At 45.2% G+C, this 24,448-nt stretch overlaps 1 protein-coding gene across 1 annotated transcript in view; it reads left to right on the forward strand.

Annotated features, from left to right (window-relative positions):
* ITPR1 (inositol 1,4,5-trisphosphate receptor type 1) overlaps positions 1-24,448 on the forward strand; it is a 1,666,678-nt gene that overhangs the window by 880,643 nt on the left and 761,587 nt on the right. The window contains exon 24 of the mRNA XM_086939209.1: positions 8,107-8,165. Coding sequence (XP_086795335.1) covers positions 8,107-8,165 — 59 coding nt within the window. The remainder of the gene's footprint in view (positions 1-8,106; positions 8,166-24,448) is intronic.

Consider the following 24,448-nt stretch of genomic DNA (forward strand, 5'->3'; position numbering starts at 1 on the left):
GTTCTCTATATTTACATTACATACGCAGGGACATCTCTGTACTACTCACTTTCTTCATTCTCACCCTCTTGCGGGAAAACAATCCAACAATGGAGTCTATGCCCATGCGCACTATCACCGAAAGGAGTAGTCACCTTACCTTGTGACTGGAAAATACTTTTTCGAAGAAAAACAACTTCCAAACATCTGGATCAAACACTAAATGGCAGTAGTATGCAAAGCATGTGAATCTACAGTTCTACATACCAAGAACAGATGCTTACTGGGTAAGTAACATAATCCCTAATGTTCCCTCTTTGCCGCGGTGTCAAATGCAGGTCTTGAAATGAAGAATCCATGTTAAAGTTTAATAACCGAATAAATGAAGTTCATGTAATGACTTTGTAGTGCATGAAAATTTGGCAGTGATCTGGCCATTTTGGATCTACAGTCTCCATAGTCATTGAATGGGAAATCATTTTACATGACTTTTTTTTTTTTAATGAAGCCAATCCTTGTCCTCCTGTGTCATTGTTGAGAGATCAGAGTGCGCACTTAAGTGTGTACCGGGAAGAGGATGCAGAGGCCAACACCTCTCTGTGAGAGGCTGGTGCAAGAAGGATGCGCTGTAGTTTGTGTAAGGTTCAGAGCTTTAAGTGCACTGTGTACAAGGTGCATTTTGAGGTCTACCAGATATGAGATCTTGTGTTGTAGTAATTTGTCAAATTCCCTCCTTTTTTTTTTTTAAGCTTCAGAGTGTGCCACCATGTTACTCGATTTTACCCTGCCAGATGCTCATGGTTAGTCGCCTGCATCCATGCCCTTTTTCTTAAACCAAGTCGCCTTGCCTCATCACTCCACTCCGAAGGGCCATGTCCCGATGTGTTCACCTTTGCTGCACGCCACCTATCCTGTCCTATTGGGTTTCCTTTCAACCCCTGTACTTTTCCTACATAGTAAAAATGTAATCCAGTCAGGACCTTGTAAGATTGTTTAAGCTTGTACTTGCACTCTATAATGACCTTTATGCTTGTGGGCACCAAAATGGTATCTACTGTAAATTATATGCTACCGCAATTACCAAGGCCTATCTACTGTAAATTATATGCTACCGCAATTACCAAGGCCATCGTGATGTGGTGTATGTGCCTACTGCTACGACACTACCAAGTTTTTTGGTTTCCTGAAGATGTTAGCCATCAGTGTTTTGTTTTCAATGCACATTATTAATGGCTGTTTCCCACCCTCACAATATTTGCATACTGTCCTGTTTTCAGTGTTATGTTTTTTCAGTGGTGTTTTTCAGTGTTTTCCAAACCTTTTGTAATCCGTGCTTAAAATTGACAAACTGTATTTTTCTAGTGTTTCCAAAAGTTGTTTTTTTGCAGTGATTGTTAAAGCACATATTTAATTGAAGTAGTGCAGGATATGTAGTGTGTTCCCATTGGTAGTGTGCCCAATGGACATGTTAGACTGTTTTAAGCATAACAAGTTTTTCCCCCTCACTCATTACCCTCTCATTTCGTTACCACTCATGTTCTGTGTGGTTTAAAAGACTATTAATGGATAAGAAATGTTAGTGCTTTATTCGAAGGTTTTAGAATTCCTGGACACAGTTTGCGGTCATTCATCTACTCATTACTCAATATTATGATTGTCAGCCCTGTCAATAGCGTAGTACCTTGTGAAACCTCTGAAAATTTTGATTTGCATCAGATTAATTTGTAGTCCTGCATTCTAAGACACCTGACATTTGATGATTTAAGAGTGGTTGCCACTGAATTCGGAACTCTTTGCCTGGCTAGCTTAAGGTTGTGCTGCTTTTATGTGGACATTAATAAGTGCCAAGTGTCCCCATGGCAAATGTCTCACTTCAAGTCAAACTCATTCTTTTTCACTTTCCACTCTTTGAATGCCATTTTAGCTTGTGGCTGTGCAGGTGTTTATCAGCGTTTGTATGTTTACACTGATGAAGGCTGTTTCCCTTTTGGTAGGGTTATGTCACTTGTAGGTGTAAACCTAAAACAGGATATCCTAGTCATTTGTTATACTGCGCCACCTAGCAACTAAATTGTGAAATGCCTGAAAACCTGTTAATTCAGACTTTTGCTTTCTATTAAATGTGTACCGTCAACACCGCACCGCCCACTTGTGTGTAAACTCATCCAAACGCTGCAATTGAAACCTGCTTCTTTCATGTTTTCCAATTTCCTAACAATGTGGCCTTTATACACCTAATGTCTTCCCTTGTTTTTTTTTACCCATTGGCTTTCATAATCATATGCCACAAAGCTCTGGATTGGCTCCATAGCAAGTTGTTACCAACAGTTTGAAGCTACTAACCTGCTTAACTTCTGTGCCTTTACATCTGGTGCATGACTGCTGTTGGTGTGCTATTTGTCCGAGTTTCTTCATGAACCCCTTGGCTTTCATGCAGAGTAATGGTCCAGCAAGCCCACAGGAGACAATGTGTTGCACGATTACCAGGATTAGCTACAAGCACGGGATCTCTTCCACAGCCTCCTTCCCAGGACACTGTTTCTACTGGTGAGGTGGCTAGGCACATCTCCCAGGGACCTCTCTTCTGTGTGTAAGGGGACTCTTGGTAGCCCTGTGCATATGGTGCAGGGTTCATGTGTGAAAGTGACAGCTTTATTTGTTAGTGCAGAGAAGAGGCTCCAAGCACCTGACAATTGGTGGGTCCTCTGGAGACCAAACCCTCAAATACTGTTATTGTGTTGCATTGTGTGGTCTATCCTATAATCTGGTCTGCTGCAAAGGCACAAGCTTCTGTTCAACTGTATGTTGTAAGCAAACTCTCATTCTGGGTGCTGTGCTGCTGTCCTCAAGCGGTACAAAAGGCGGTGGTAATGGATGGAGCTTCTGAACCAATCAAACACTCACACCCAGTCAAAAGATCTGGGTTTAATCCATCACCGTTCTTTAGCCCACTCTGCCACCCCAGTTCAGACATGGCTATATGCAAATCAGTCTGCTGTCCTCAAGCACTGGGAAATAGGTCTGCCTCCTTGAGGGCTGGTGGCCTACCACCTCTAGTGAGGGGTCTTTTTAGGACCTGGCCAAACACATTTATCACCTGATTATTCCAATCCTGCACTTGTGCTCCGCAGATGATAGCCACAAATGTATGAGTGAAGGTTCTCAGAATTACCACCTCCTGTCACAAAGGGCTCTCTGGTAAACTAGCTACAGTAGTATTGTAGTGACATTGTCCTGACACCTAAGATGCATCTTCCCCATAGTCTGTTGGTACTGTTTGTTCATCTTCTGGTTTTTCCCCAGCTACATCCCCCAAGGAAGAGCTCCCTAATAAATAAACTTCTAAGATTCATTGAACTAGAAGTAGTTGACCTATTGCCAGAAAATAAAAGATCCACGGCTTGCAATGACAATCACAGCAGATTCGACAAGCAGAAAAAGCCACTTCAGTGGCTCTCAAAGTATAAATGGCCATTGCAGATATCTGCTGCACAGTTATATTAAGAAATTGACAAACCTTTCCTTAAGACTGCTGCTTAAATGCAGTGGCAGACACATTGGTGAGACAAGCAGTCCTTGGTCCCCCTTCCAGCTAAAGTGAACCTTTTTTAATATTCCCTAATGAACAATGTTGATGTATTATTTTGTGGTACTTCATGCTATTCTGATTCCATTATGGGAATCCACGAATGATTCAGTACTGAAGAAAATTACTTACCTGTAACTACAGTTCTCCAGTGTTGGTGTCTTTTTTAGATTCACACGTGGCCCTTGTTCTTCCCGATCATAACACTTGTGCAGGAAATCCGAGGTGAGATTATCTGTGGGAAAAGCAGACTTTTTTGCCTCTTTGTATGTTTTTCAGTGAGGTGGGTTTGATACTAAAGTGACACTGGTTTAAGACCTGCAGGGCTTATGACTTATACAGTCAATGTAAAGTTACTGGGGACCCCCAAGTTAACAATGGGGATTGATCCAAGAACATGAAACTATGGAAGATCGAAAGACCAGAACTGTAGTTTAGGTAAGTAACTTGGCCACATCGTTCCGGAGAAGCTTGCTTTTGTACTCTCAGACCATGATGCAGAGAACTTGGACATCTTAGTGGCTACAAGGATGTATTTTCGTAAGTATATATGGGACTATATGCTGAATCTACCCAACGGTCATAGGGACCCATCATAAGTGGTCTAAGACGTTATTCTCCATAGCCTGTCAGGTTGCCAAACCGGACAGGCTAGATGCAGCCAGTTGCCCCTGATCTGCTCCCCTTCTGTGTTAGGGACCTCTATCTACTTCTAGCCAGACTGATGCATAAACCTTTTGAGCTTGTAGTCTCATGAACTGAAGTCTCGCTAATGGAAAACTTTGTTCTCAGTATCTATCAGACTGGTTTGCTACTTGCTTCAGCTGCAAGCCCTTTGTGCCTCAGAACATGTAACTGGGATAGTGCGATCGTGAGACCCTGTTTCACCTTTCATCCAAAAGTTCTGTCCAAATTGTATTTGAACGAGGTAGTTTTTTTATTTTTTTATTTTTTGGAAGACCTTTATTTATACCATTTGTACACAGAGACCAACCAAGTTCTCAAAGGATTGACAACACAGTACACAATTATGCGTCAGTGCACACAGGATTAATTACAGGCTGACTGCGGTCAAGTTTTAGCTTTTGTTCGCACGGATAAGTGACGGCAGGACAGTTCAAATCAGTACGTCGATTCCAACATCTAAGGATCAGAAAAATAGGCATACATTTTGGTCGTAACACCAACCTCAAAAATATCCTCATAGAAGGAAACGTCTAAGCAAGCAGGAGTACACATCGCTAAAACTTCAATAAACAAAGAATCTATCCATTATAGAACTCAGAGGAAAAAAGAAAAAAAGAACAGTAGGCCCATAGAACAAAAAGGAAAAAACATAAACCCCTCCAACCCCCCACCCTGCACCCCTGCAGCTGGCTACGGACTTCCACCCCCTAGCAGTGTGCCTGTCGCCCCAAAAAGAAGAGATTCCCGAAGTTTAGAAGAGAAGACAAAGATCCTAATCTATAACTACAATGGAAGTAGTATAAAACGGAGGGGAGCCCTCACCAGTTCCCCCGGCCCCTCCCCCCTGTAGCACCAGTACCAGCACGAAGTGTAAGGTCAATAAGAAAAGGCAGTATCAGCGAACAAATGTAAGTCGCACAGTCAGTACACTACACAAGCAAGAAAATCCGCCTCACATCCCTCCCGATCAGCAACAAAGAAACCATCAGCCAATTGTAAGCTGCGTTCACCCCTGTCCTGTCCTGTCTCGGCTAACCTTCACCAAAGTGTCCCATACAGGCAAGACCAGTAGTCCAAAAACGCCGATGTTGATCAACCGGGCATCAGTCATGCCCACCTCAAAGCGCTCCGGGGACTCCGACCAGGACCAAAAGCACATATTCAAGGTGGCATACGATGGAGTCGGGCCAGAGAAGGAAGTTCCAAAGTCCAACAATGGCAGCAGTGGCGACCCCCGATATGAGGGGAGCAGGGGTCGGAACGAGCGCCTCAGACGCGAGTCCAGCCCAGAGTCCGTACTTTGTCCTGGACATATAAGTTCCCTAGCAGGGGACGCAACGGGGCAAGGAGTCTGTGCCATCAATGTCGCGCAGGGCCGCCATCTTATAGTGGAGAGGCAGGAGATGCGGTGTGCAGCTGTGTTCCTCCTGTCCAGCCATTCTCGATCGCCCCATCGCAAACACGATCGCATCCAATTTGCTGGTTAGGGTTCGAGCAGAGTGTTCCATTGAGCTCCGGAGGTCGACAGTAGCCGACATTAGGCCGCCATATCGCCAGTCTCCGTCGTGTCTCTCCCCGACCACGTCGCTCCGATCCTGCCGCCCAGGAAGCACTCGCGGTACAGCCACCTCACAGCTGTCGATAGCCATGCCTGTTGCGATCACCAGCACGGTCCTGCTGAATCATGCCGGGATACATGCACAGGGGCTGTAGTAGCAGCTAGAGATATCAGTTCCTGTTGAAAAAGCAGCCCCTAGCATAGAAACAGCCCTGCTGGGTGTGGAGGTAAACAATAAGTCGGGAGTCGCTCGCCGATCGCTGGGCAAAGTGCAAGCCGTCCCTTTAACACGAGCAATCCGTGTTCCCGCGATCGAGCGATGCGCCTCAGAATAGCCGGTACATCTTAAGCTTCGCCGCCAGTCCAGCCAAAGGCGCAGCTCGAAAAACGTCCATTTCCCGGCTAATGTGATCTGGCCGGCACGCAGTCGCCGCAGTCATCCGTTGTTTATCGCTCAGCGGCCGGCCTGGATTTCAACTAGATGCCCCGGTCACAGGTCCGCAGCGGGCCGCGGGACGTTTCCGATCGGCGCTGTCGCTAGCGAGCAGGTACAGGCTCCAGGGTTTCTCCGCTGGTCGCCGGAGGGAGTCAGGTACACATTTGTGTCATTTCGGCACAGGAGCACAGGCAGGATAGATGCGCAGGAGGAGATGGTCTCAGGAGCCGAGGGACTAGTCGACCGTCCCGGTCGCCATCTTGGCTCCTCCCCCCGAATGAGATAGTTTTAATAGTTTTTCCATATCCACCTGCTTGGAGACTGTCCACAATCTGAACATCTAGCACATTTTGCACCTTTACCTCTATAGTGAACCAAAAGCCTGTGCTCTTCTAACAAGTTTTGTGATTTAGGAGGCAGTGATATCAGGAGATAGCCAGGATACAAGAGTAGGGAAAAAAGTGGCTTTCATAGTGACTCATTGCTCTTCGTCCATAGTTTTTCTTATCAGCACCCTTCTTATGGTTTGCACAAATGTGCAAGGAAGGGGTGTGGCCAGAGTAAGAATAATGCATGCACAGTGCTGGCATGCAAAGCTCTGAATTGAGAAAATTTTGAGCAGTTTCCAGTCCTATCACTAGGTGCCAGTTACCCACATGGCATATACGCAAAAGAACATTCAGACTAGGAATATTTGGCACAGCGAAGGTGTCTATGGTTTGCCGTTTCTCTTTTGCTTAATGTACTTGCATTCATTTAATTCCATATTTATTATTGTTTGCTTGCCCTAAATGTATATTTCTTTTGCAATAATCTCATCACCAATGATTTACTTTCATAATTCTATTGCCTCATTTAACACTTCTTGATATAGTTGTCGCTGTCTGTAAACAACCATTCAGCCTTTACAAGATTTTGACCTCCTGTCTGTAACTTGGTTTGTTTTAGCCTGTCTGTAACCCTGTGTGAAATGTGTTGCATTGTGCATGAGTATATAACTGGCCCCTCACTCCTCTGTTAATGTACTAAATGAAGGTGGCTTTGGATAAATTTCTTTATCCAGAAGTGCAAGCCTTTTGCATGGTCATGGAATGTTGCTGTGAAGATAGTGCACCCTTGCTTAGTGCACATGCATTACCTGAGGTTTAGTACTCTTTTTGCATCTGTACATGCTTCCTTGACTACGAATGGTTTTCAGTTTCCAATGATCACAGGTTCATGCTCTGCACTTTGTGAGGTTGTTTACTTCGATTTTAAAACCTCCACTTTGTTCTCACTTTACCAATACATGGAGTTTAAGTTCCATTTAGTAAATAATCCGATTCCCTTTCTTGGTTCTATTAGAATTCAACATATATTTAATACTTCCTTATCCATTTAGAGCTCCGGCCGCACCTACCACATCCCCCTATTCTGATGTCCCAGTTATCACTGGCCTCTTCACTTAATGCAAATATCAGACTGGGGCTGAAATGTAAATAATACACATAGTAGCAAACTTTATGTAGTTTACCCACAACATTTGTAATAACGTAGCGGTAAAGGAAATATCTACATATCCCTATATTTTCCTTCACGGAAAAGTCTGCAGACTCTTCAACCAGTGACTTCATATAAAGGGCACGAGAGTGGACTCTAGGATGTTTTTATCTAGGAACTACATTTCTTGTTAAATCATCTTAAATACGGATGTGCATTTGCTTAAAAATTGTACTTTAAGGTTAGACCTCTTCCTTAGAACGCTCAAGCATTGCATGAGGTCCGAGGTTCTTTGAAGCATATCTAGATGGGGAGTTCTGCCCCACCCCATGGTTCAGCTTAGTAGACCACCCCATTAATGGTATCTTTACTTTATTTTAGGAGCCCTGGACTTCGAGCACATTGAAGAACAAGCGGAAGGTATCTTCGGAGGAAGGAAAGTATTGATTCTGCTACTGGGACATCAAGTTTCAGTGCAATTTTCCTTTTGTTTAAATTGATTTGCAAATTAACATAATTAAGACAAATGAAGGGAACCATGGAATATACAGTACATGTTGGGTTTTATGAGCCTCAAAGTGTTTGAATATAATTTGTGGACTCACAGAATCTAGGTAGCATCTTCCTCTTCTGTCTGGTATTAGTCAGGGACCCTGGTTTACCAGTGTAGAGTAAGCAAGCAGGGGAAATACCCTTCTTATATTTATTCAAGCTAGCATGAATATATGTATAATATATGCTTGAAACCAGTGGTAGTGTGCCCGAATCCAAACTACTCAAACGGGCCATTGTCCCCATCATTTACACTTTTCACCAATTAGAAAGTATTTCTAGACACCTCTGAGGACATCTGCCCCTCCAAAAAGTCCCAAAATGGGGTGTGCACAAGTGTAGAAAGAGATACAATTAATGAGTAGCTGGTGTTATCGCGTGCTGAAGTCTGGTTCCTTTGCCTCCAAACCCTTAAGTAGTATGATCTCAGAACAGTTTACCTCTTTGTGTATATTATAAGAGAATCTTTTGGTATTAGTAGGGAGTCTGATATGTTTTATTTAATAAATGAAACGCGTTGTGCTTAGCCACATTTGGAATGTGTGTCCTTTCCAGAGTGTTTTGTGATGCAAAGGCTTCTTAGAAGTTTGATTCTACTCTGCATCTTATTCTTAATTTTGTGAAATTATGCCATGTTTCACAAATGCAGTTTGATTGACCAGAAATCTAGATACTTTCCCGCAGATGCAATCATGGTTTAATATCTGTATGTATAGAATGTTCTATGTACATTAACTGTATCCTGTACTTTCAATGGCTTCCTCTCATTGTTTAGTTTTTTCTATATAAAGCTTTTGGGAGACACAAGGAATATAAAGTAGCAATGAAGTTCAGATCAGGTGAAACCTAAAAAATGGAGTTTGAAGAAGGGACTGAAGACTAGGATGCTTAAGTTGATAGCTTCCCTGCTCGCCACCCTGTTAGGCTCACACACAATCTAGTGGAAGTATTCAAAATCAGCTGCTGTGTTCATGAACATTAAAGCATCGGTTGAGAATTGTATTCCTTCATTTGTTGAGGAAAGTTTAAAGGCATCGAGAACCTTGTGCATTATTTTGAAAAATGCGAGTCATTACCAGAAGAGTGACTTCACAAGCGTGAAACTATGCACATGAAGTCGGCTTTAACTTTTTGACCAGCAAGAGAAGTAGATCAAGGATAAATGGCTAATGTGTTGCTCTTCTACAGTAATAAAACTGCATAGTTTAGATTGAGCAATTGGTAACTGTTTGTGACTACTGGGCAAAAGTGCTGATTAACAAAGCCATTTAACTTCAGAGACCACAGAAGAGTCTTTTAAGATTGTGATCTGAAAACCTATGCAAAAGGATGTGGTCAGAATGGTTTGTGCCTAAGGTAAGGTAGACCTGCCAGGAAAGGTGATATGCTATTTTGAGTAGCCTGAGCCTCTAGGTGACACCAATAAACAATGGAGACTGATTAGTGATATTATCCAGTATTGAGGTATCTTACATATATTCACATGCTTAGAATCATCCCCGCCAACGAGGTGGGAGTCTCGTGGTATAATTAAACATATATATTAGTCATAATAACATACTATAGGCTACTGTGGATAGCAAAGTCACTAAATTAGCCTATCTTAGTCCTTTTGCAAAAAGAACCAAACTTGGAACTCAGCCAATCCAGTAGCAGCACCCTCTTGGAACCTTTCCCACAGAGAGGCAAACCCTCAGATTTTCTACCGCACCTCGTGTGACAGGTAATCTCCCTGAGCTCTGCTCAGTTCTTTTTCCTTACTTACATTTCTTGAATGTCTGATTCTTCAAAGAAAAGCTTGTTCTTACCTTGTTCTTCATGTGGGAAGAAGAGACTGCACTTTGAAGATCCACATAAAGAATATATTTATTGCCTTTACCCAGCCCACAAGGTCAAGGATTGCAGGATCTGTAGAACCTTTCCAGCCAATACCTTGAAGGACAGAGGGAAGATTTTTGGTTTGGCTGGAAAAGTTGAAGGCTTCAACTGAGATGGTATCGGGTGATGAAGGTAGTGAGAGTCCTCAGGTGTCCACCCCTCTGGCCAAGAAAAGGGATAGATCTGGAGATCCGCCTGAAAGACCGAGTAAGACCCTGAAGAAATCTCACTGAGACTGGTCACTCTTCCTCAAATAAAGAGAAATCCTCTTTCTCTTCTGAAGTAAAATCTGGAGGAAAGGTAAAGATTTCTTGGAAAACTGCCTCAAAACCCCTTTCTGAGCCTCTGTCGAGGATATCTCCTCAGAAGGTGAGTGAATCTTCAGCGCTGACTAAGAAAATCCCATAGTCGATGAGAACTCAGTCGACGGCGCCGTCGACTGTGCCTATCACGTCGACCCCGCCGATCCCGTCTACGCCGTCGACGATGTTACAAATCCAGTCGAAGAGCCCACTGTCAACGACACTATCGTCGACGAGCCCACCGTCCACGATATTACTCTCGATGACGAGTCCACCGTTGACGACGATGACAACAACCTCGACGTCAACTTTGTCGACGATGGCTTTTGCGTCTACGACCTCCTTGATTTCGACGTAGACTGTGTCCTCGTTTATGGCAATTTCAACGGATAGTGACTCGCCATCTAGGTCAATTTCATCCACGCTGAAGCATAAAGGACCTGCATCTCTACAAATTACGTCCATTTTAAGCTCTAAATTGTCATCTTCAAGACAATTTTACCAGGATGTCACATTTTTCACCTTTACCTCCTAGCCACTATTTGGTGGAATCGGATGATGAAAACCCCTTTGGTCCAGCACATGTCCCTTCTCAGCTCTGAATAAAATATCATGAGGATGATGACTAGGAGGAATATTATAAACCCTGCGAGTCTTTAAGAGGCCCTCAAGAATCTTTTCACCAAGAACCTATGGTTCAGATACCTGCTGCTTTAATGAAAGAACTCACAGCGATGTTGAGAGACTATAATGCTAGTTTTCCTTCAGTAACAGTCCCGGAAAGAGACCCTGCGCTTGCAAATGTGCAGCTTGCGACTCTGCCTACCCCTGTCTCAGAACCTCAGGTAGCCGCACCTTCACAATTCCTTCAGGATGATGACAGACACTTTGGCTGAAGAAGGAGAAATACCTAACTCGCCCACAACTGTGGACTAGTGGGATGAGTATCTTATTCCAACACCAGCCTCGCCAGTTCCACAAGCTGTTGACTCCCCTCCAGAGGACATAGATTTTCATGCTATCATGGAAAGGGCAGCCACTAAATTCCATCTATCAATGCCGGTACAGAAGACAGAGTGTTTTCTTTATGATTTTAAGGGCCAAGGCAGAAAGTAGATTCGTTCAATTCCAATACTTGATCACATCTGGGAAGAAGGGGTAAAGATAATGAAGACTCCGTTCTCAATTCCAGCGATCCTTCCTAGGATCTGCTAGAAATACAAGGCGCCAGATGATGCTCCTGCCTGCCTCTCAGGACACCCTAGACCAGACTCAGTCATCTCACAGGCGGCTCAGAGGAAGTCTCGATCCTTCTGTCCCAATACCAGCTCCACCGGACAAGAATGGTAGGTGCCTAGACAACATTGGCAAGCGCTTTACCACCATGGCGGTTGCTACAGTTCGTGCCACGAATTGTTTAGCGATTTTAGGTAGATACGATCGACAATTATAGTCAGACATATCACCTTATCTGGAGTAGCTACCTGAGGATAAGAAACAAGAAGCGAGAAAAATTATTCTCGAGGGCGAAAGAGCTGCTTCTGAGATTATTGAGCTCTATGGATTTGGCTTCTTTGTGGTTTCACCAACTTGCCGGAGCAGCGACCCTTAGACGTAAGCGTTGGCTGAAATCCACTAACTTTCGCCCAGAGGTCCAAACGAAAATTCTGGACATGCCCTTTGACGGAGATTTGTTATTTGGCAAACACATAGATGAAGCATTGCAGGAAATCAAAAAAGACACTGATACCACTAGGGCATTGGGTACCTTACAGTACAGAAAAACACCTTTTCAAGGGGCAGTGGCTCATACTCCTTTCATGGAGGATACCCAAAAAACCAGCAACAGGGCGGTCAAGGTCGATATGGATTCCATCAACAGCAGCAGTCCTATAGGAATCCCCCAGCGGCCGCTTATAGACAACAGGGCAGAAGACTACCACCTCAAGGCAGAGATTCTGCTAGGAAACAGTGACCATCTCAAGGCACTTGCACCAGATATGCCGCAAGTATGCAAAATTCCGAGGATATCCCAGCTTCTCAAATTGGAGAGAAATAACCACAGACAAGTGGGTTTTGGATATAATCCAATTTGGTCACACCCTAGAATTCACCAACTTCCCCCCTCATCCACCTCTGAAGAAAAACCCACTGCATCTTGCTCTGCTCAGAAAGGAGGTGAGAACCATGCTGTCTAAGGGAGCAGTAGAGAAAGTGCCGCGCTCTCAGACTGGAAAGGGATTTTATTCTCGCTTTTTTTCTAATAAAGAGAAAATCTGGGGAATGGAGACCAATCTTGGATCTGAGAAACCTGAACAAATACCTTCAGAAAAAGTCCTTCCGCAGGGTAACCCTCCAAGAAATCCTTCAGCTTCTGGATCATGCGGACTTCATGACAACGTTGGATCTTCAAGATGTGTATTTCCACATCCCAATTCATCCCAAACATCGAAAATTCCTAAGATTTACTGTGGCAGGTGCCCATTTCCAATTCAAAGTCCTCCCATTTGGCCTACACTCATCTCCAAGAGTCTTCACCAAATTTCTAGCTCAAGTAGCAGCTCATCTCAGGCTACAGGGCATCCAATTATTCCTGTATTTGGACGATTGGTTGAAAGAGGCTCCATCCTTTCGTCAAGTTCTCTCGCAACAGTAAAATGCCTGCAAGTTTTTCACTCTCTAGGACAATCTCTGAACATCCAAAAGTCAATCCTCTATCCTTCCCAAACAATTCAATTTCTAGGGGCAAGACTGGATACTGTTCAGGACAAAGCATTCTTGTCCAAAGAAAGACTATCTTGCCTCGTTTCTCTGGCGCCAGACCTCTTAAAAAGAAAGTTCGCTTCAGTGAGGATGGTCAAGTCTTTTCTGGGGATATTGTCATCGGCGATTCTGATAGTGCCTCATACGTGGCTGAGAATGAGACCAATTCAAGAGGAGCTGGACAATCAGTGGCTCCAAATCTCTGGAGTTATTTGGACTAGGTCGTCAATTGAACTAGTTATGAGACACTTTCTTGGTGGAGGTTTTCCAAAAATGCCTCAGTAGGGCTCAACTTTCAACCTTCAGTACCGGATTTCATCCTCACAACAGATGCCTCCCTAGAAGGTTGGGGTGAGCATCTTCAGGATCTCTGCATCAGAGGGAAATGGTCTGCAGCAATAGCAAAGATGCACATCAACTTTCTGGAGCTTCGAGCCATTTTTCTGGCTCTACAGTCATTTCTGTCAAGACTTCAAGGTTCTACGGTTCTCATCAGAACCGACAACACCACTTGCATGCATTAAACAAGCAAGGGGGTACCCAATATCACTTTGTCTGAAGAAGCTCAAAACATTTGGGGATGGCTTCTCTTGCACGATATAGCGATCAAGGTGGAACATCCTCAAGGAGTCCAGAACACCTTAGCAGATACTCTAAGCAGGATGACGAAATCCTGCCACGAATGGGAGCTGGATCAAATGATTCTGGAGTGTCTTTCGGAGATGGGGAAAGCCGAATCTGGATCTCTGCCTCCAGGAACAATCGGAAGTGCCTTTTCTTTGCTAGTTGGGAACCGGAGAAGGGATCTTGGGGAAACTCTTTCATAATGAGATGAACAGGGATTTTCGCTTACGCGTTCCCTCCCTTTCCGCTGATGCCAAGATTTCTGCGCAAGATCAAAATGGAACCATTCTGCATGATTCTAATTGTGCCGAAATGGCCACGTCAGCACTGGTTCACAGAACTTCTCCTTCTCTCCAAGTGCAAGCCATTCCGCCTTCCAGCAATTCCAAACCTGTTGTCAATGAGCGATGGCCAGATTCTTCATCCTCGTCCAGCCAAACTTCAGCTCCATGCATGGTTTCTGGATTCTCGGAATTCAAGGAGATAGATTTACCTCAAGACTGCAGAGACATTCTGAATAGAGCGAGAACTCCTTCTACGTTGAGGACCTGTGCCTTAAAATGGAAGAGATTTTGTTGCTGGTGCAACAACAGAAATTTACATCTGCTGAAATGTTCTCCTAATAAGGTTCTACCTTATTTATTGGCATTGTCTAAATCTGGTCTCATGTTTGCTTCCGTTAAATTGCATCTAGCTTCAATTTCCACATACAGATGATCATCAGTAGCGGCATCCCTTTGTTCCAATCGTCTCATTACACAATTCCTGAAAGGGCTTTTCAGAACTTTTCCACCTATTAAGGCTCCCCCTCTGGAATGGAGACTGAATCTAGTACTGCAGCAACTAATGAAGCATCCATTTGAACCCATTCATAAAGCAGACTTAAAATATCTCTCATGGAAGACAGCTCTCCTATTGGTACTCCCCTCTTCTCGAAGAGTAATTGAAATACAGGAGTCACTATAAGACAACTGTATTTAAAGTTTACCAATGACTGTCCTTTTAAGAACTAAACCCACGTTCATACCTAAGGTTCCTACTTCATTCCATCGCAACAAACCTGTGATATTGCGATCTTTCTTTCCCGATCCGTCTTTCTCGGCAGAAAAATCCTTGCATACTTTGGATGTCAAAAGATGCTTGAAGTTCTACTTTTCTCGGACTGTGTCCATCAGAAAATCAGACCAGTTATTTATTTCTTATGGTGGTCATAAGCCAGGCGATCAGCATGAACGAAGGCTACTATCTCAAGGTGGATTGCATCCACTATTCAATTCTGCCATTGCAAGGCGGGACATCCGTTATCAGACAAGCCTAAAGCTCACTCTACCAGAGCAGTATCCTCATCTACTGCACTATTCGCTGGTGTGTCATTGTAAAAGATTTGCTGTGCTGCAACCTGGAAAAGAGTTCACACGTTTACTCTGTATTATTGCCTAGATCTAGCAACAGAGGCTGAGTCAGCAGTTGGTCATGCAGTATTACGAAACCTTTTTAGATAAGGTTAGCCTATATGATAAGAGTATATTAGTTCTACTATTGTCAGGTTCTTTATTGCATATAATTATTTATTGCTTATGTTTATGACTTGCTCTGTATTAGAATCGAAATGTGGATATGCTATTGCACTGGTTTGACATGGTATCTTTTAGGTTTTCTTATGATACCCACCATCCACTATGCACCTAAGTATTATTTAATGCTAGCTATTCTGATTCTAAGCATGTGAATCTATGAAAGATACCCCAATACTGGATAAGAAAACGAGTTGCTTACCTGTAACTTCAGTTATCCAGAATTGGTATCTTTCTTAGATTCACATGCGACCCACCCTCCTCGCGGGAAGGCTTACCTTATCAGTATGGCATACTTACTGTCACTTGTGCTATGATAATCTGAGGGTTTGCTTCTCTGTGGGGAAGGTTCTAAGAGGGTGCTGCTACCTGATTGGCTGGGTTTCAAGTTTCTTTTTTGGAAATGGACTAAGATAGGCTAATGTAGTGACTTTGCTATCCACAGTTTCCTATAGTATAATGTTATTAGGATTGTAAGATAGGTTTTATTATACCGTGAGACTCCCACCTCGTCGGCGGGGATGATTCTAAGCATGTGAATCTATGAAAGATACCAATACTGGATAACTGAAGTTACAGGTGAATAACTGGTTTTCTTCTGGCGATTGGGGGGCTTTACACTAGGCATAATTGCAAAGAGAATGTAAGGATGGGGAGTTGATGAAGACTCTAGTTTCTCAAGAAGTAAGCACAGTAGGATTGCCATGCTTTATCAGCCGAGTACTCCTAGGCCACGTCTAAACAGAATTACAATAATAGGCAGCAACACTGTTCATGCACTCACCATGAAAAAATATTGTCCAAGGGAATGGTATCCAAAATCAGCAGTAACTGAATAAATGTGGATCATTCACATAGGGAGCTGTTCTGAGATGGCAAATGTGCAGGACAAGTAATATCTGTTGTAAGATGTTAGCAGGGAGACACTGAGGAGTGTGACGGCACCTCAGTAATGCTCCCTACCTAACTGGACCCTGGTCTCCTTTTACCTGGCCCCACAGAGGTAGACCTGGCATGGAAGTGTGGTAGATAGTCTGAGTGCCCTCCCAGGTGCTGACGGAGAGGACCCTTTGTGTTCGAGTGGCTTGCAGTGTGGTGGGCGATTGGTAGCGTGGGCTGTGAGTGGAGGCTGCAGTGCTCCATATGTCTGGCCTCTGCGCAGCAGTCCCATCTCGGAGCAGTGCCATGCTGCACTCGCTCACCTCAAAGCTCCTCACCTGGTTCTTGGTACTAGTCTTCATGCCCCAGCTCAGCTGCTTCTCACCGGGTGCTGAGGCTCGGCTGCTTCTCACCGGCTGCCTTGACTCTGTACAGCAACGAGAACCTGCGTTGTTGTCCTGCCTCTACTGGGCACTATCGCAGGACCACCAGCATCGCCGTCCTGGGCACCTTAACATGACTGCCTGCATTACTGCTCTGCACAGGAACTGGGAATTTGCACACAACACCGGAGACACTTCTACATGCAACAGGCAAGTACGATCCATGGAAAAAAGACTACATCCACAGTGAGGCCGCTGGCCATCCTTGTTGTGGGCATGCCGACCCTTGCATGCATTGCCTGAAATCGACTGGATGCATCCACTGTTGAGGGGCAGGGCTGCTCCTCTGCACAGTGTACATATTGTCTGGGCTCTCACACATCCCGCTAAACATGAAGTGAGACCACCCTTTGCCAGAGAGTCTCTGGCGACCCCTCCTTGGAACACACCTCTGTGGTACAAGACTTGATTTGGCCATTTTCTCAGGTCCCCTCCCTGTGTAGTGCTGCGCATATGGTCTCCTCTTGGCCTTATTAACACACCTGTCAAAACAAGTATACCCCCTACAACTGGCTTGGAGGGGAGCAATATGGAACTTGGTCACTTTTGTGGCTCCTGGTCTGCCCGCCTCTTGGAGAGCTTGACTGCACATGTCTAAGTCAAAGCCTAATCCCTAGCTCCTCTTTTCGCAGGTGGTCTCGCACTTTAAAACATCCACCCCGATAACTTCGGACACTATGGTCAGTGAGCTTCCATCTGTATCTCCCTCTTCCCTGGACACCTTATTGCGAGAACTGTTGGACATAAAGTTCTCCATTGGATACATATATGATGCAGTGTTAAACTGCATCAGAGGTACAGTCCCTCACAAGGGATATTGCCCTCTTCCTTAGCCGCTTGGACACTACCAATGCCAGGTGACTGACATAGAAACATGACAGTATGGATTGCTAGACTGGTCCTTGGAGATAGGGGCTCTGGAGCGCAAGGTGATAAACCTGGAGAACAAGAGCAGGTGAAACCATATACATATCATGGGTGTCCCTGATAAGTTTGAGGGGGGTCAACATGACAACGTTCCCTGGCACCTTCCTACAACGTCTCATGGGATTGTAATTTGCCTCACCACTGGAGATAGAGAGCCCACAGAGTTCAGGTTTATGCTCCCTCTGCATCACTGGCACAATTGACTCATCTCGGCCTGCCCCCTAACCATCCGCTTGTCCTCACAGCGCGAAAGCATGGTCCGTAACAGTTTGAGAATTCATCCATATATGTATCAGCAGATTTCTCCCACGATACCAACTGTGAAAGGAAACTGTTCTTGGCACTGCAGCCCCGCCTCTGGAAACAGGGCATACACTATGGCCTCCTGGAACAGACTGTGATTCTAATTACTTTAGACGGCAGAACAAGGGAGTACAGTGAGCTTGAACATCTCGGAAATGGATACTCATGACCAGCGTACCTCCCCTGTATCGCCCATTGTTCCTGAGAATAGCACTACCAATGATCTGGTTGAATGTTGGACTGACCAGTTAACCAAAGGCAGTAATCACTTGTTGGAGCGAGGGTTGGTGGGTATTGAATATTAAGGGAAAGGCGATAGGATACTGAGACAAATCCCGTTCACCACTGAACTCTTAACTTTTAACTTCCAAGGGGCCTATCCATCAGCTTCACAGGGTGTTCATTCCTGCACCAGATGATTGGGACCCATCTGTGGCATCCCCATTCTAATGGGCGTGCTCTTCATGAGCTCTTTGTGGCTATATGGCAGGCCTTCCAGCCTGCCTGATGGGGCCTAGTGATCTACTGGCTGAGGTCCGCAGAATATAGGATTCTGCAGTGGGTGTTTTTGTGGTTGTAATGTTCACCTCTTTGTCTCTGCTTTGTGTAAAATATTGTCCTTCACCATGTTTAATTGGTACTTATGGGTTTCCTGCCCCTTCAGAGAATGGGGGTACTCGATGGGTATGGCACCACAAATGATGGGATTTCATTATCACCTGGACACACAGATGGCCGAAGGCACAGGGCTAGTGGTAGGCGAACTCCGCTTCACCTCAGTACTACAGGTGGACTGCTCCCCTTCTTAGAAATCCGGAATGGAATAATTGACCCTAAACCCACCGACCTATCACAGCAAGGTTTATTTTTCGTTTATAGTGTTATTGCCTTCACAGTAGGCATTTAATTGGGTCTCAACCCTCCCACAAAACCATACCACTCACCCCTTGCCTCACTTGTGTCTCGATCGGATGGCCCCCATACCTGACTCCCAGCTTCCCTTGCGAATGGTGTCCCTCAGCGTTAATGGCATGATGCAGTTTATTAAAAGAAAGACAATTCTGTTGTATCTCAAGTCCTAATGCCTTGATGTAGTACTGATCCAAGGAAACTCATCTGATGGACGACAAACTGGGAAGGAAATGGGTAGACATAGTGGTACATGCTAGCAGGTCTTAGCACGATCTCACAACCTCCTCCTCAAAACCCAGGAAGGATGTAGTTTCTATCCTCCTCTATAAAGCTCTTGCCTACCGCACACTCCTGACATGGAGGGACCCACAGGCACATTACGTTTTTCAAAATTTCGAATACGCCAGGAAACGTTGGTTATTAACTCCATCTATGTCCCTTGGGTGACCAAGCAGACTTTACTGCCTCATCTAGACTAATCCACTCATTCGGTAAGACCAAACTTGTGATGGGGGATTGGAACCAGCCCCGTGACCTACACCTTCACCAGTCTGATAATCCCAATTCCAGACAGCCCAGAGATCGATTTCTATTGACTGACATTTTAAGTGATCATTCCCTGGTAGAACCCTGGCGCCTAATGCACCCACAGGACCGGGATTTCACTTTCACACCATGCTCCCGCATAGACTACTTCTGTATTGCAGAAACAAGTGGGGAAATCTATAGCCTCAAATAGCACATCTGATCACAACGTGATTACCCTAAACCCTGGTATCCTAAAATCTACTTCACCTCACAGGTTCATGAATATATCTGGATATAGGGCTCTCGGGGGATAAAGTGCTTATGAATTCATATTTACACCAGTATTTGGAGGAAAATTAGGGTCTGTCTCCATCCACCCAGGTGCCCTCGGCGGTTAGGAAAGCTTGCCTCAGTGACCACATGATGCAAAACGTGTCCGCCTTTAAGAGGCACCTTGAGAAGTATTGATGCAACCTGACTGAACTCACAATGCTGATTAAATTATGGTTTAAAATGAGACTCCTACAGTTCACTCCTCTGGGAGCTCCTAGGCTATGTACGTCCTGAATTCCCTCTATACCTCGCAGGCCAAATTGGCACTTTTTTCAGCTCCGAGGCACTATACGAGGGGAGAAGGCAGGGAGAATGCTTGCTGCATAGTTGAAGCAAGCCCATTCACGCTAAATCATACCAGCCATTAAAAATGCTCACAATGAGCTTCCTACAGACCCCATGACATTTTACAGGAGTTTACAGGCTTCTACAAATGCCTGTACACAACAGGGCCATGTGGCACCCCCATGGTGTAGGGAGCTTTCTAGAGCAGTTAAATTTGCCCATCCTTACGCATGATCAAGCCAACACTCTGGAGAGTGACATTAGCGATGACTAAGTTGCACACGCTATTGATGCTATGGCAACCGCAAAGGCACTAGAAGATGATGGCCTCCCAACAAAATACTGTAAAACCACCAAGCCATTAGTAGTACCATTGTTGGGTAAGTTTTTCCATGAAATGAATGCTACCAACTGTGCCTTTACCGGATTTCTATAGGGCTGTAATCTACCTGATGGCCAAACCAGGCAGGTATCCACTATATTGTACTTGGTCATCAGCCTTAGTGAGGCCCCCTCCCCTGAGGCCACCAACTTCAGGGATGGACTGACTGCTGTCGCCAAATGGATGACAGCAAACTGCCTCCAACTTAACGGTGGCAAAACCGAGGTACTGATAATGGGGAAAAACAGCAACAACTGGAACGATCTCTGGTGGCCTCAATCCCTGGGCCCAGCACCCCCTCCTAAAAACTTAGTAAAAAATCTAGGGGTATGGCTGGACTCGACCCTTAGCTTCCAGTCGCACACCAAAAAAGTTGCCGCAACCTGCATTGGCCTACTGAGAAGTCTATACCCCATCTTAGGCTACTTCGACTCCAAGACACGACAACTCATAGTACAGTCTACTATCTTGTCAAGACTGGACTATGCGAGCGTCCTGTTGCTAGGAGCTAATAAAGCTGAGATAAAAAGATTCCAACGAATCCAGAATTCGGCGGCAAGAGCTATAGTAGGTCTTCCAAGAAGGTGCTCAGTAAGAGCGACTATTTACAGACTACACTGGCTGCCCATGGAAGCCCGTATCCAGTTCAAGGCCTTCTTATTTGCCTTTAAAATCTTGAAGAATGAAGGTCCAGAGCTCCTCCGTCCTTTGCTGACCCCCTATAAACCCAAACGAAACCTCCGGTCTATGGGGCAACACCTAGCCTTGATACCCCATACGAAGTTCTGTCGCATCGGAGGGCGCTCTTTCAAACTACTGGGGGCCAAGTTGTGGAACTCCCTCCCTCTCCACATCCGCTGCATGGATAATCTGCTAGCTTTCCGCAGAGCGATCAAAACTCATCTTTTTCCCTCCCCGTAGGTCCCTCTTTCGTATCCAGCAGATTGTGTTACGGTTCTAGCGCCGGGACGCCCCGTCGCTGGGGCAGCTGTTGCGCTCTACAAAACAGATAACATAACATAACTAACTACCAGCCTACATCCCTCATTAATGTGGATATGAAGATCTTGGCAAAGGTCCTGGGCACATGTTAAGCTACCACTATCCACTCCTGAATCCATCTCTCCCAAATAGGGTTCGTACGGGGCTGATCGTCTGTGAATAATCGGAGGGTGCTTCCTCATATAAAATGGCAAGTAAGGCATGATAGGAATGAAATCTTAACTCACTTAATACCGAAAAGGCTTTTGACTGCATTGATTGGTTGTACCTGTTCAGTTATGGCAGCTATGGGTCTAGGATCTTCATCTATTGTTGAGGCTTCTCTTCCCACTTCCTTGAGATTGGTCATGGAATGAGACAAGGCTGTCCCGTCTCCCCATCTTTGTTCTACAACCCCTAGCAGCAACTATACGTAATAAACATACCATCCAATGGGTGCGTACAGCTATAAGTAAACAGGAGTTTTACTATGCAGATGATATACTAGTTATGTTATTTTATATAGCGCGCGGATGCCGCAGCCAAGTGGCGTCCCGGCGCTTTGGAGATTTGAGTAACACAACACATCAGAGAAGGTCAAAGAAAAGGGCCTAAACTGTAGAGAATAGGAAGGTTTTTAATGCCTTCCTAAAAGGAAGCAAGTCAGGGATGGAATGGAGAGGGGCTGGTAGGGAGTTCCAAAGGGCAGCAGCCAGCACTGAGAAAGAGCGTCCACCCATTCTAGTTTTTTTAAAACGTGGCACAATGGCAAGATTTAATCCAGCAGAGCGGAGGGCTCTGGCAGGGACATAATGAAGAATAGTCTGTGAGAGAATAGGAGGGGAGGCTAATTTAAGAATTTTAAAAGTTAAGCAGAGAGCTTTCAACTTAATTCTTTGCCCTACCGGTAGCCAATGGAGATCTTGGATAGTTCGACGAGCCGAAACAAACTTCGGGAGGCCGACTAGCATCCTGGCCGCCGCATTTTGGACCCTCTGAAGGCGGGATAGCTCGGCCTGATTTAGACCCAAAAACAGAGAGCTGGCGTAGTCCAATCTGGTAAGGACCAGGGCTTGGACTATAATCTGTCTGGTCTCCGCATCAAAAAACTTAAAAATAGGTCGAAGACACTGCAGAGGACCTAAGCATGTGCCAGCCACACGTTTAGTATGGGAAGTAAAAGAGAGCTTGTCATCAAACCACACCCGAGGTTTCTGACTTCAGTCACTGGGGTGGGAACAGGGCCTAGTTCAGAAGGCCACCATTGATCTCCCCATAACCCACTTTCCCTACCAAAAATAATGACCTCGGTTTTAGAGGCATTAAGTTGGAGTCGATTGTTCGCCATCCAGCCAGCCACAGCTTTTAGAGCTGACTGAAAGGTGGGGGCATCCATGTTGGAATCGCCATTAAGGTCCACCGCCAGCTGCGTGTCATCGGCGTATGACACCAAGGAGAGACCAAAACTATGGGTAACCTCCGCCAATGGCTGAACATATAAATTAAATAAGGTAGGGCTAAGGGCCGATCCTTGGGGAACACCCTGAAGTATAGGGCGAGAAGCAGAGACAAAAGGAGGTGTAGATACTTTGAAGCCTCGATCCTTAAGAAAGGAACGAAACCACTCAAGTGCCACCTCTCCAACTCCTGCCTCCACCAGACGATGTAAAAGAATCTGGTGGGACACCGTATCGAAGGCGGCACTGAGATCCAATAGGATCAGTGCCGCCGTCTGATCCTGGTCCAGCAGCTTCCTGATGTGCTCCACCGCAGCCAAAAGAGCAGTCTCGGTGCTATGACCCGCACGGAATCCGTTCTGGGAATTATCCAGTATATTCGCTTCCTGCAGGTGAGATGATAAAATATAATTAGCATGCGCTTCTGCTAATTTGGCTGGCCAGGGGAGAAGGGAAATGGGTCGATAGTGTTCTGGCTTAGTAGGGTCAAGGGCGGGTTTTTTAAGAATAGGAATGACCATTGCTTGTTTCCAAGCCTTGGGAACACTGCCCGTGCTAAAGGACAGATTGATGAGACTATGCAGGGCAGGATAGCAGCATTCAGCAAGTTCCCGGAATTGAATGGGTCTCATGGGGTCATCCGGAGAACCGGATTTGACTTTTGTCGTCAAGGCTTTAAACTCATCCAGAGTAGGACTGGGAATAATCAACAATGGTTTGGAAACCAATGATGTAGACGTATTCTCCCTGATGGGGACCTGAGAGAATGACCTATAAATGGCCTCCACCTTTTCGACAAAAAACGAGGCTAAATCCTCAGTGTGCCATAGAGGGTTCAAGAGTAGCAATGTCAGTCCTTTTACTTGTAAGGTCCTTGCACACCCTGAAGGTGACCTTGGTGGGATGTGTGCTGTTTATCTCCTGAGAGTAAAAAGCAGCCCTAGCTGCGCATATGGCCCGATGATACACTCTAGTGCAGGCCCTGTAAGCCGCCTTGAGGTCAGTATCATAAGTTTTACGCCATGCGCGTTCCGCCTTTTTACAAGAGACTTTGAGTTTTTTAAGGGATTCATCGTACCAAGGGCTGGAAGGACTGGATCTAGTCTTACTCCACTTGGCCGGAATAAGCAGATCTAGCGAGTGATTTAGCCATTCACAGAAGCTATCATATCCACGGGAAACTTCGGTGGGGGGTAGAGGATGGTATTTCATCAAGAGCTGGTGAAAATGCTCTAAATTCAAGTTTCTCCAGGGGCGTCTGAGGCTGGCTGGGGCGTTCTCTGGGGGAGGTAATGGTAGTGATGATACGAATTTCAATCAAATGGTGATCAGTCCAGGCCATAGGTCTGGGATGAAGCACTGAGATATTGGTAGCAAGATTCGTCAAAAACGGATCTAATAAATGACCGCCTGTGTGAGTCGGTAATTGTACCATTTGAATTAATTGAAGCGCTTCAAGATCTACTAACAAGCTATGGACCGAATTAGAAAGTGGGGCATCCATATGCAAGTTGAGGTCACCAATAATCGTGAAATTAGCAGTTTTTAAGACTAGGGAGGAGACCACCTCCGGGAGACTTTGACGAAAAGCGCCATCAGG

Source organism: Lissotriton vulgaris, chromosome 9 (assembly GCF_964263255.1).
Source record: "Lissotriton vulgaris chromosome 9, aLisVul1.2, whole genome shotgun sequence".
Taxonomy (NCBI): Eukaryota; Metazoa; Chordata; class Amphibia; order Caudata; family Salamandridae; genus Lissotriton; species Lissotriton vulgaris.